Source organism: Salvelinus namaycush, chromosome 18 (genome assembly GCF_016432855.1).
Source record: "Salvelinus namaycush isolate Seneca chromosome 18, SaNama_1.0, whole genome shotgun sequence".
Taxonomy (NCBI): domain Eukaryota; kingdom Metazoa; phylum Chordata; class Actinopteri; order Salmoniformes; family Salmonidae; genus Salvelinus; species Salvelinus namaycush.
Window position 1 is genome coordinate 15608122 of NC_052324.1, and position 13590 is coordinate 15621711.

At 42.2% G+C, this 13590-nt stretch overlaps 1 protein-coding gene across 2 annotated transcripts in view; it reads right to left on the reverse strand.

Moving 5' to 3' along the window:
* Window positions 1-13590, reverse strand: part of LOC120062707 (nuclear receptor subfamily 5 group A member 2-like) — a 30424-nt gene that overhangs the window by 8127 nt on the left and 8707 nt on the right. For both annotated transcript variants that reach the window (XM_039012768.1, XM_039012767.1), the window contains exons 4-6: window positions 11547-12205; window positions 7306-7425; window positions 6181-6328 (exon numbers count right to left, since the gene is read on the reverse strand). In XM_039012768.1, coding sequence (XP_038868696.1) covers window positions 6181-6328; window positions 7306-7425; window positions 11547-12205 — 927 coding nt within the window. The remainder of the gene's footprint in view (window positions 1-6180; window positions 6329-7305; window positions 7426-11546; window positions 12206-13590) is intronic.

Sequence of the window (13590 nt, forward strand, 5' to 3'; positions counted from 1 at the left end):
GGCTGTTTTGCTCGCACGGATGCTTTATCTGAGATTGATGCGCCTTTTTGTCGGTGCGCGTCTCGGTGAAATAAATGATATACACTACCATTCAAAAGTTTGGGATCACTTAGAAATGTCTTTGTTTTCCATGAAAACATACATGAAATTATATTTAGGAAAAGGAATAGGAAATATAGTCAAGATATTGACAAGGTTATAAATAATTATTTTTAATTGAAATAATAATTGTGTCCTTCATACTTTGCATTCGTCAAAGAATCCTCAATTTACAGCAATTACAGCCTTGCACACCTTTGGCATTCTAGTTGTCAATTTGTTGAGATAATCTGAAGAGATTTCACCCCATGCTTCCTGAAGCACCTCCCACAAATTGGATTGGCTTGATGGGCATTTCTCACGTACCAAACGGTCAAGCTGCTCCCACAACAGCTCAATAGGGTTGATGGCCACTCCATTATAGACAGTATACCAGCTGACTGCTTCTTCCCTAAATAGTTCTTGCATAGTGTGGAGCTGTGCTTTGGGTCATTGTCCTGTTGTAGGAGGAAATGGGCTCCAATTAAGCTCCATCCACAGGGTATGGCATGATGTTGCAAAATGGAGTCATAGCCTTCCTCTTCAAGATCCCGTTTACCCTGTATAAATCTCCCACTTTACCACCACCAAAGCACCCCCAGACAATCACATTGCCTCCACCATGCTTGACAGATGGCATCAAGCACTCCTCCAGCATCTTTTCGTTTTTTCTGCGTCTCACGAATGTTCTTCTTTGTGATCCGAACACCTCAAACTTAGATTCGTCTGTCCATAACACTTTTTTCCAATCTTCCTCTGTCCGGTGTCTGTGTTATTTTGCCCATCTTAATCTTTTATTTTTATTGGCCAGTCTGAGATATGGCTTTTTCTTTGCAACTCTGCTTAGAAGGCCAGCATCCCGGAGTCGCCTCTTCACTGTTGACGTTGAGACTGGTGGTTTGCGGGTACTATTTAATAAAGCTGCCAGTTGAGGGCTTGTGAGGTGTCTGTTTCTCATACTAGACACTCTAATGTACTTGTCCTCTTGCTCAATTGTGCACTGGGGCCTCCCACTCCTCTTTCTATTCTGGTTAGAGCCAGTTTGCGCTGTTCTGTGAAGGGAGTAGTACACAGCATTGTATGAGATCTTCAGTTTCTTGGCAATTTCTCGCATGGAATAGCCTTCATTTCTCAGAACAAGAATAGACTGACGAGTTTCAGGAGAAAGTTCTTTGTTTCTGTCCATTTTTGAGCCTGTAATCGAACCCACAAATGCTGATGCTCCAGATACTCAGCTAGTCTAAAGAAGGCCCGTTTTATTGCTTCTTTAACCAGGACAAAATTTTTCTGCTGTGCTAACATAATTATAAAAGGTTTTTCTAATGATCAATTAGCCTTTTAAAATGATCAACTTGGATTAGCTAACAGAACATGCCATTGGAACACAGAAGTGGTGGTTGCTGTTAATGGGCCTCTGTACACCTATGTAGATATTCCATAAAACATCTGCAGTTTCCAGCAACAATAGTCATTTACAACATTAACAATGTCTACACTGTATTTCTGATCAATTTGATGTTATTTTAATTGACAAAAAAAATGCTTTTCTATTAAATAATCAAGGACATTTCTAAGTGACCCCAAACTTTTGAACGGTAGTGTATATTTCAGTATTGTATTTGGACGGGCAAGAAGGTGCAGTACGGCGGGCCAGGCCCCCTACGGCCCGCCCATAATCCCCTTCTCCCGGCTGCGGTGCTCCGAAGCACCTCTCACGCACATTGCTCTCTCAGATGTAGCCAATGCCGTCACGTAATCGTGTCCTTTCTCACAGGCATTTTAGCAAAGAAGTAGGCTACAAGTGAATGAAGACAGACACATTCGGGACGTAACTGCGCGGGTCCCTCTTATCGAATTCCGAGGCGCATATTGAAGATGTTAGAACTGTCCACGTTTAGCCTACTGTTAGTCAGCCAACAAGAGTAGGCCTTATGAACAGCAAAAGCACTAGCCTATGTCAATCTACTATCCCCCATAGTACAAAAGTTGACCTATTCTGTTGGTCAACTTGTCTTTCTGTGCAATAAATAAATATTCCAAACATACTCTGGGCAAACATATTCTGTGCCAGTTGTGGGATGCGATAGATCCTAAATTAATACAACCACATGCATAACATTTTTTTTTATCATTTAGCTTAAAATGTTCATAACCTATTAGGTAATTTTTTTCACATAAGCGCAGCAATTAGCACATGGCAGAAGGCTATAAGCATGAATGTTAAAAAATGCAATCAATTACTGGGAAAACATTTTGAAGGACCTTATTAGAGCAACACGCTACTGAGGGAAACAAGAGTTCGAATTTCACGGTAGTGTTTAGAGTACAAGCTCATGTAATCGTAGCAACTATGTGGCGTTATTGTATACCTTTGCTGAAAAAAGATGAAAGGTTAGCTAGACACCTGGAGACTTCCACAGTGTTTTTGGGTACATCAAACAGAATGCAGAATGATTTGATTGAAGCAGTCAGTGATGTGATTCGAAAGGACATCCTCCTAATGCAGGCCCATTTGAAGCGGTAGAAGTAGATGAGACCAAAGATGTTACAAACAAAGCCCAGATCTCTGTCATGTTGCGTTATGTGACTTTGGGGATTTGATGATGTAAGCATGACAAACGAGCTACGGCCTTTGCTGATGATGTATTGGGAGTGTTGGGGAAGTACAACTGCAGCATCCTTGGTCCTCATGTCAATTGAGACTGAGAGACTTTTCAAACTCCAAACGATTAAATAAGATTTATACAATGCTGTTACCAAGAGGTTCACCCTGTTGTACTTCATTTACAAGTAAAGGTACACTTAAATGCAATAATTTTTTTTGCGAGTTAGGCTACTGTTGAATGAACATCAGAATAGTGCTGCTCTCCATTCAGCACCATGGAGTTAACCTGTAGACTATCACATGATAGGACAGCCCCCGAGGCGCTGTCCTTTCAGGTACCTTTATAAAAGATTTTACTTTGTAGCTTACTTCCTCATTTTCACCATTGTCTATACTTTAGTTGCTTTAATATGTATTTCATTTCCTAAAGTAGACCAGCTGTTTATGGTTTGGATTTACGGACAACATCCCTTTGATGCATTTGATTTATCAAGCAACATTTTTGTTTTGATGAGACACTTTTTTGACGTTCTGAATGGCATTTTTCAGTCATTTCGATTCTTGACATGATCATTTAGTTAGAACCGTATTAATTACACTTAATTACACTTTTTAATTACAGTTTATTAGGTACACCCATCTAGTACTGGGTCAGACCCCACTTCTGCCTACAGAACAGCCAGAATTCTTTGGGGCATTTGCCACACCATCACTCCACCGCCCCCAGCCTGTACCGTTGACACCAGTCCGGATTTCGTCATGGACTCATGCTGCTTACGCCAAATCCTGACTCTGCCATCATCATGACACAACAGGAACCGAGATTTGTCGGACCAGGCAATGTTTTTCCACTCCTCAATTGTCTAGGGTTGGTGATCGCGTACCCGCTGGAGCCACTTCTTCTTGTTTTTAGCTGATAGGAGTGGAACCCTGTGTGGTCGTCTGCTGCAATAGCCCATCTATGACAAGGATTGATGAGTTGTGCGTTCCGAGATGCCGTTCTGCACACCACTGTTGTACTGCGCCGTTATTTGCCTGTTTGTGGCCCGCCTGTTAGCTTGCACGATTCTTGCCATTCTCCTTCGACTTCTCTCATCAACGAGCTGTTTTCGCCCACAGGACTGCCGCTAACTGGATGTTTTTTCTTTGCCGCACCATTCTCGAGAAACCCTGCACACTGTCATGTGTGAAAAGGCCAGGCCGTTTCTGAGATATTGGAACTGCCGAGCCTGGTACGGACGATTATACCACACTCAAAGTCAATTAGGTCACTTGTGTTGCCCAATTTAATGTTCAGTCGAACAGTAACTGAATGTCTCAATACCTGTCTGCCTGTTCTATATAGCAAGCCACTGCCACATGACTCACTGTCTGTAGGAGCAAACTATTTTCGTGAACGGGGGGTGTGCCTAATAAACTGGCCCTGAGTGTATATATATGTAGGTGTAATAATATTTGTAAATCCATTGTGAAAGGCTATGGAGTTTGCGGATGAAATGTGTCCATATATTGGTCTTTCAGTGCCACCTATTCGTTGTAACTGTGGATGCTACATCGGTCTATGGCAGAGCTTAGTGTCATTTTGTCAGATCATATCAAATATGTCGCCGTCGTAGGCTATCGCTTCTGTATTTTGTCTACATTGGTATTTACATTTGGTGAGAATTGTTTGTCAATCTCAGTTAATAGCCTATGTCACTCTGGTTGTCAGAGCTATCTGTTGTATGGTGAACTTGGGCTTCAAGGTTTATTTGTGAGTAAATCTGGCTTTGATAATAGCCAGTGCCTACCAAGCCACCAACCTCACTGCACGTCACTGGTATGCATGCATGACTGTAAGTCATGTTAGATAAAAGCATCTTCTAAATGGCATATTAATAATATATATATTATAAGACTAATATTCATAATCTAATATGGTAGAGTACACAGTGTATATACAGTAGCAGTCAGAAGTTTGGATACACCTACTCATTCAAGGGTTTTCTTTATTTTTACTATTTTCTACATTGTAGAATAATAGTGAAGACATCAAAACAAATCAAAATATATTTCATATTACAGATTCTTCAAGTAGCCATCCTTTGCTTTGAGGACAGCTTTGCACACTCTTGACATTCTCTCAACCAGCTTCACCTGGAATGCTTTTCCAACAGTCTTGAAGGAGTTCCCACACATGCTGAGTACTTGTTGGCTGCTTTTCCTTCACTCTGCGGTCCAACTCATCCCAAACCATCTCAATTGGGTTGAGGTCAGGTGATTGTGGAGGCCAGATCATCTGATGCAGCACGCCATCACTCTCCTTGTTGGTCAAATAGCCCTTACACAGCCTGGGGGTATGTTGGGTCATTGTCCTGTTGAAAAACAAATGATCGTCCCACTAAGCGCAAACCAGATGGGATGGTGTATCGCTGCAGAATGCTGTGGTAGCCATGCTGGTTAAGTGTGCCTTGAATTCTAAATAAATCACTGACAGTGTCACCAGCAAAGCACCCCCACACAATCACACCTCCTCCTCCATGTTTCACGGTGGGAACCACACATGCGGAGATCATCTGTTCACCTACTCTGCGTCTAACAAAGACACAGAGGTTGGAACCAAAAATCTTACATTTGGACTCATCAGACCAAAGGACAGATTTCCACCGGTCTAATGTCCATTGCTCGTGTTTCTTGACACAAGCAAGTTTCTTCTTGTTATTGGTGTCCTTTAGTAGTGGTTTCTTTGCAGCAATTAGACCATGAAGGCCTGACTCACGCAGTCTCCTCTGAACAGTTGATGATGAGATGTGTCTGTTACTTGAATTCTGTGAAGCATTTATTTTGGCTGCAATTTCTGAGGCTGGTAACTCTAATGAACTTATCCTCTGCGGCAGAGGTGACTCTGGGTCTTCCTTTCCTGTGACGGTTCTCATGAAAGCCAGTTTCATCAAAGCGCTTGATGGGTTTTGCGACTGCACTTGAAGAAACTTTCAAAGTTCTTGAAATTTTCCGGATTGACTGACCATCATGTCTTAAAGTAATGATGGACTGTCATTTCTCTTTGCTTATTTGAGCTGTTCTTGCCATAATATGGACTTGGTCTATTACCAAATAGGGCTATGTTCTGTCTACTAGGAAAGAAATTCCAAAAATGTGCTTTTAACAAGGCACACTTGTTAATTGAAATGCATTCCAGGTGACTACCTCATAAAGCTGGTTGAGAGAATGCCAAGAGTGTACAAAGCTGTTATCAAGGCAAAGGGTGGCTACTTTAAAGAATCTCAAATATAAAATACATTTTGATTTGTTTAACACTTTTTAGGTTACTACATGATTCCATATGTGTTATTTCATACTGTTGATGTGCTCACTATTATTCTACATTGTAGAAACTAGTAAAAATAAAGAAAAACCTTGGAATGAGTAGGGGTGTCCAAACCTTTGACTGGAACTGTGTATATATATATATTTATATATATATATATATGATATATGTATCCATGTGGTCTACTCACTGGGATTGAAGAGAAGGAGGAACTTAAGGCAGGCAACCTCTCTCCTGTCCACCTGCAGGGTCAGCAGCCTCCCAGCCAGCACCTGTCCTCTCTGGACCAGGCCTGAAAGAGTCACCCCCGCCTGGGACCCCATGGATGACAGATCCATCTGCAACACAACACCGGAGGACAACATGATGTTTTGCTGTATACAGGCTTTAAATTGTGCCGGAAACACACCACATACAGTACAAATGTACTGAATTACAGTACAGCTTCAGTACAGATACATAGATGCCATACAGTGAGTCAGCTGTATTTAAAAATGAAAGATATTTAGCCTTTATTTAACTAGGCAAGTCAGTTAAGAACAAATTCTTATTTGCAATGACGGCCTACCCCGGTCAAACCCTAACCCGGACGACGCTGGGCCAATTGTGCGCCGCCCTATGGGACTCCCAATCACGGCCGTAGCTGTAGTTTCTCACCACTTTCTAAATGAATGAGATTTATGTGTTATGTAACATATTGGATGTTAAATCCTCCAATTCCCATAGTAGCTTCTAGAATAAATAAACCTTCCTCCTGCTCCCACAAACCTAGTCTGTAGATAAAAATTCCCTGTTTTCCATTGCTGTCTTTCCATTGCTGTCTTTCCCCTCTCTTCCCCAGACCCAGGCGTCAGTTACAAGCTGCAGAGACAAGCTGAAGCCTGTCAGCTGATGGTTGTTTTTTCCTGTTCTGTTCTGCATCTCCAAAACATGACCAAATGTGGAAAAACAAGAGCAGGCATCTGTGTGGGTCATCACTTGGTCAGGGATAGGCACTCCTCACACTCACAGGGTCTCCACATACAGTAGTAGGCTATCTATCTATTTGTGGATGTAGTCTCACTTTATGTTGTGTCACTGAAATAATGTGTGGTAATTACATTGGAACAGTGTAATAACAGTAATCACCGTATAGATACACATTATTGCAAAATAAATCTATCTACACAAATATTTATTGCTATCCATAGAGGTTGTATATTTGTAATGACTACATGATGAATGTGCATATGTGTATGACTGTGTATGTATTTCTGGTATTCATGAATGTATGAGCATTGTATTTGTTTTATATTGGAACTGTGAGGCTGCTTACCTCCTGGCCAGTAACCAGCAACAGGCTGTTCTCCTTCCCGTGCTGCACTTGTCTGTAGACATGGTCCAGAACCAGCAGCTCAGACCAACAGTTGTGAAGAAGCTTCATCTGATCCCCCACCTCAAAGAAGAGACAGAAAACAGCAGGTCACCTCAAAGCTTAAACTCATTCCACACAGATGGCAAAACTTAGTGGTAGTGGAGAACCAATCTAATGTCAAACCCAATGTCAAATAAAACAGCCTACAATGATATTACAATCTCAAGCAGGCATCAATCTAACATCAACCCCCTTAAAAGCTAGCATCCACATGGGATAGTGTGGTTCCACCTGAAACACACATAGCTAGGTGGACAGATAAATGGGGTGACTATAAAACCCAGGGAGGAAGATGAGGGTCCTTGTGCCATATTTCCAGCGTCTGGGTCTGGTGTCAGTGTCTCGCGTCTCATCACGCTGCATTTACGAGCCACAGAGATGACCTCTCCAACCTCCTCACCTCTCTGTGTCCTCCGTCACCCCCCTAGCCAGCCCATTAAAGCTGACGGGAGTGTGTGGTGTGTGAGGGGCTGGAGAGGCCGGGGAGGGGGGGGGGGGGGGGGTGATTGGACACTCCTCACTGCTAGTACATATTACTCTGGGAGCCGAAGGACGCCTCAGTCAGTAATTCTGCAGCTCTGCAGCTGGTGACACACAGAGTGTTGCTGTAGCCCCCTAATAGCGTTGTCCCGCACCCGGACACACATTCATCTGGCACGGGGATGACAGAATTACTACCCCTTGAATGAAACTATATATCTGTCCAGAGGAGAAGTCCAATCTTGCTCCCGGTTGGAGCTACAGGACCAACACAAAACGTCTTGATTCATCAGGGGGGGTCATGGGAAGGAAGCTGAAGGGCACAGCAACCTACTGTACTTTCTCTCAAGGAGGATTCGGCACACACAAGGACACAGACAACATTTCACACACACACACACACACATACACTCACATACACACAGGCTCTCACATTTTCCATAAGCATAATCCCATAGCTAGATGAGATTACTGAACATTTTATAAAATCAGATATGATGACCATTTAATATGATATTATTTCAAAACAAAAGCCCGATTACTATCATTGATGTTATGTCTCAGACCATTGTGAGTCCGGGGGCAGAATTCTCCTCCCCAGTCAGGTCTTACACCATAGTACTGATGATACTGCAGTAACTCCTGACCACTGATCACTACATCAGAACATGGGTCCTCAGAGGCATATAGGCCTACCATTCCTAAAATAACCCAGTTGAAAGACTAAGGTGAGGGGTCACGGGCCCCTGTGTGTATCCCTCTGACACAGCCTATACAAAGATACAGTGCCTTCAGAAAGTATTCATACCCCTTGACTCATTTCACATATTGTAGTGCTACAGCCTGAATTCAAAATGGATTAAATAGATTTTGTTCTCACCCATCTACACACAATACCCCATAATGACAAAGTGAAAACATGTTTTTAGACATTTTTGCTAATTTATTGTAAATTAAATACAGAAATACAGTATCTCATTTACATAAGTATTCACACCCCTGAGTCAATACTTTGTAGAAGCACCTTTGGCGGCGATTATAGCTTTGAGTCGTCTTGGGTATTTTTGAATCTACTCGGGTATCATTTACGTAAGTATTCAAACCCCTTTGCTATGACACTCTAAATTGACCTCAGGTGCATCCAATTTCCTTTGATCATCCTTGAGATGTCACTACAACTTGATTGGAGTCCACCTATGGCCAATTCAATCGATTGGACATTATTTAAAAAATAAACACACCTGTATATATAAGGTCCCACAGTTGACAGTGTATGTCAGAGCAGAAACTATACTATAGAATTGTGATGCGGCATATATCTGATGAAGGGTATAAAACAATTTCTAGAGTGTCGAAAGTTTCCAAGAGCACAGTCGTCTCCATCATTGGGAAATTGAAAAAATATGGAACTACCCAGACAGCCTAGAGCTGGCCGTCCGACCAAACTGAGCAACCGGGCAAGAAGGACCTTGGTCAGGGAGGTGACCAAGAACCCAATGACCGCTCTGAAAGAACTACATAGTTCCTTGAAGCCACTCCTGAGAAAAAGTCACATGACAGCACGCCTGGAGTTTAATTAAAAAGGAACGTGAAAGACTCTGAGAGCATGAGGCAATAGATTATGTGGTTTGATGAGATAAAAATAGATATTTGGCCTGAATGCAAAGTGTTATGTCTGGAGAAAACCAGGGACAGCTCATCACCCGTTTAACACCATCCCTTCCGTGAAACATGGTGATGGTAGCATCATGCTATGGAGATGCTTTTCAGTGGCAGGGACTGGGAAACTGGTAAGGATAGAGGGAACAATGAATGGAGCCAAATACAGGCCAATCCTTGATGAGAACCTGCTTCAGAGTGCAAACGACCTTAGACTGGGGAGAAGATTTACGTTCCAACAGGACAATGACCCAAAGCATACAGCCAAAATAACGCTAGACTGGCTTCAGAAGAAGAATGTCTAAGCCCTTGAGTGGCCAAACCAAAGCCCAGGCTTGAATCCCAATGAAAATCTGTGGAAAGACTTGAAGATTGCTGTTCACTGACACTCCCCATCTAACTTAACAGAGCTTGAGAATGGAAGAATGGGAGAAATGGGAGAAAATCACCAAATCCAGATGTGCAAAGCTGATACAGACACACCCAAGACGACTCAAAGCTATAATCGCTGCCAAAGGTGCTTCTAAAAAGTATTGGCTCAGGGGTGTGAATACTTATGTAAAATAGATATTTCTGTATTATATTTTCAATAAATTTGCAAAAATGTCTTAAAACATGTTTTCACTTTGTCATTATGGGGTATTGTGTGTAGATGGTGAAGATTAAAAAAAAAAAAAAATCCATTTTGATTTCAGGCTGTAACACAACAATGTGTGAAATAAGTTAAGGGGTATGAATGCTTTCTGAAGGCACTGTACCATGTTCCTTTCTCACTCAGGGAGTGTAGCCCATCAGATAATCCACACAGTGGACTCACTGTCACTAAGATAAGGCTGAGAGAGAAATAACAATAACTTGACAAAAAGTTGCTTCTAATTACACGCTTCAATTCAGATCTGGTGCTACAAGAACAATGGTCAGCATTCATTATGGATAGGCAAAAATTACAAAATATAATTACAAAATACCAGGAAGATCACTGTGTCAAAATAGACTACAAAATACTTTTAATTTAATTTAATTAAAATACATGTATTTTGTATTTTAAAGTACAGAATTTAATTTGCAAGTAACTGGCCCAAACAACAACAATATTCTCAGTAAATGTTACCGAAACGTTTTACTTGCTATAACTGAGATATGTAAGTCACTCTGGATAAGAGTGTCTACCAAATGATCAAAATATAAATGTATATATGAAAATACACATCCCAAAATTAACTGCAAAGCACACTGGGTATTATTAATGGCATTGTGTCGGGCGGAGCTCATTAGAATAATTCTCAGCATGCTTTGCAATTTTCATTTTTACATTTACAATTATATTTACTTCATTTAGCAGATGCTCTTATCACAACGTAGTGCCATCAGACTTCTGATACCAATGCAGGTGAACCGCTCCTAATTTTTTTTAAATAGAAAAGTATTTTGTAACATATCCAGGTGAGCCACCACAGTGTCCGGCAACAGTACTGATGTCTTTCTCCTTTGGGGCCGGGAGTAACATTTGACTGGGGCCATAACTTGTGCTGTACCGTATGGCACAACTCAAATACACCATTCAGTTGACAAAGAGAATTAAAGTACAAGGCCTATCTGGCTTGGACAGTGATGCATCTCAAATCATTACCCAGAGGGAAACAGAATGGGTTATGGTGTCACCTCTTTAACTGCTGCTCTGTTTGAGTGCCTCCACCAGGAACAAGGAGATACAGAAACAATGACAGCAATCTGTCATAATAAATAGATCATTTTACACAGGCCTTCATTCTTTACTGCCAATATCTGTGTACGTGTGCAACATTTTAGAAGGAACATCAGGTAACCAAAAGATAAAGCTCTACCTCTATCATTTTGTCTTGAATATTCTTGATTTTACTTATCTATTAAGTACGATCATTACAATGATAAGATATGATACTGCGATTATGATTATAAGGATCATTTCTCAATGTGCATCTCTCGCCTATTGTTTCCCTGTGGACTGGAGCCTGGGAGCTTACCTTGAGCTCCTTGAAGAAGATGCAGCTCCTGGCCCACTCCACTATGGAGAACAGAGTCTGGTCGGCCATGCGACACATGAGGCTGAAGGTGCTGAGCTTTTCCTGCCTGCCCGGGCCACTCTGCTCCTGCTGCAAGAAGGCCATGATCTTAATCTGCACCTGCATCTCATCTGGGTCGCAGCGCAGCAGTTCCAGCACGAGGGGGGGCTGGCTGGGAAGCTGCGGGGAGCCACCGGAGGGGTACCCGTCCGGTAAGGGGTACCCCACCAGAGACTCTGGGGAGCTTGTGTAGGGGTCAGGGTACTCAGACTTGATGGCCCTGCTGGGGAATGCTGTGTACTGGTAGTGGGTGGGCAGGGGCCCATGGGGTTGCATGGCCACCCCCAGGGAGGGGGGTCCGTAGAGGCTGGCCTCGTAGTCTGTGTGGTTGATGGAGGCTGGGATGGAGGGCATAAGGCCTTTGGGGAGGGAGGGGAGGCTGTGCAGGGTGCCGGTGAAGCCATAGTTAGTCTGTACAGGCGAGAGCTGTGTAGGAGCAGAATCCAGCTTGAAGCCTGTGGAACGGATCAAAGCCTTCTTCTGCTGCTTCATGGCTCTGTCCCGCTTGTACATGGGGCCAAACTTATTCCTGCCCCCACGCATGCGGTCTGCACGCACCGCTGTCAAAGAAGAGACATCACGTTGAGAAACAGAACCTCTATCGACAACAGTGGATTTGTTATGTGCAATTTGTTACTAGGCTACTTTAGCCAGAAAAATATCATGGAAAAATGTCACTCATGTCAAATAACTCCTTATGTAAGTCCTTATAAAGAGAAACTCATTCAAACGTCTATCATTGAAAATACAGCCATAACAAGTGCACAGGAAAATACCCTAATTTAGTCAGGAATGTTTGGCAGTTTCCTGAACCAATTCCTGAAAGCAATGTAAAACAACCGCCAGGGTATCATACTCTGGTTACACTTTATTTGGATAGACTACAGTATCAGTAGCATTTCAACTAACTATCTACTAACCCTAGCTGTAACCCTAACCTTAACCCTTTTCCTAACCCTAAACTTAACCCTTACCCTTATTTGAAACCTTACCCTAACCCTAACTCTAACTGTAGCAAGCAGTTGCTCATTAACAGATAGTTTGTTGAAAGTTGAAAGTCTGACCCTTTATTCTACTACACATTTGAATTATCTTTTTGACAATTTACTATACACAACATAAGCTAATGCCTTTGACGTTACGTAACGCGAAGCTTGTTGATGTAAATAGAACGCTTAAAACCATCAGCGAGAAGCCCAGAGTTTTATCAGCAAGTCAAGAATGTGTCATTTCTCCACGGAAACAGGTGCTTTCTCGCATCACATGCCTGGGAATCACTGGTGAAAATGGCGCTCTGGCCCCCGTCATGTTTTGCGCGCTCCAGCCCCTCACAAAACCACATGGACACTCTAGTCTGTATGTTGTCTGTCCCTAATACAAAGCTACCACTACAACCTTTGCACAAACATTTCACAATCCAGATGCAACTGATTGCTAAGACAGGCTATAAAATCCATTCTATACTCTAAAATGTAGGTGTTCAACAAGGGTTCTTCTAAGATCCTCAAAGTTCTTTGAAGAACCTTCGGGTTCTTGACACTGAAAATTTCCCCCAAAAGGTTCTTCCAAGAACCCCATAGGAAGTGGGGTTCATTGAGGAACCTCCTTAGTTGGTGGGGGTTCTTGCAAGAACCTAACTGCCCAACTGAAACACTTGGATTTGAATGTGAAAGGACAGCAGGTGCAGGCACTTAACTGAAAAATGTTAAGATCTCCTCAATTTAAGGTAAGGTTTGACCCTTATATGATCTAAATTGATATTATTTCATGATGATACCATCTATCTTTCATATTTGTGCAAATCTTTGTAAAACAGAAAATGGACACAACTCAAAGGAAATCAATCAACAGAGGTACGAATACGTACAGTTGAAGTCGGAAGTTTACATACACCTTAGCCAACTACATTTAAATTCAGTTTTTCACAATTCCTGACATTTAATCC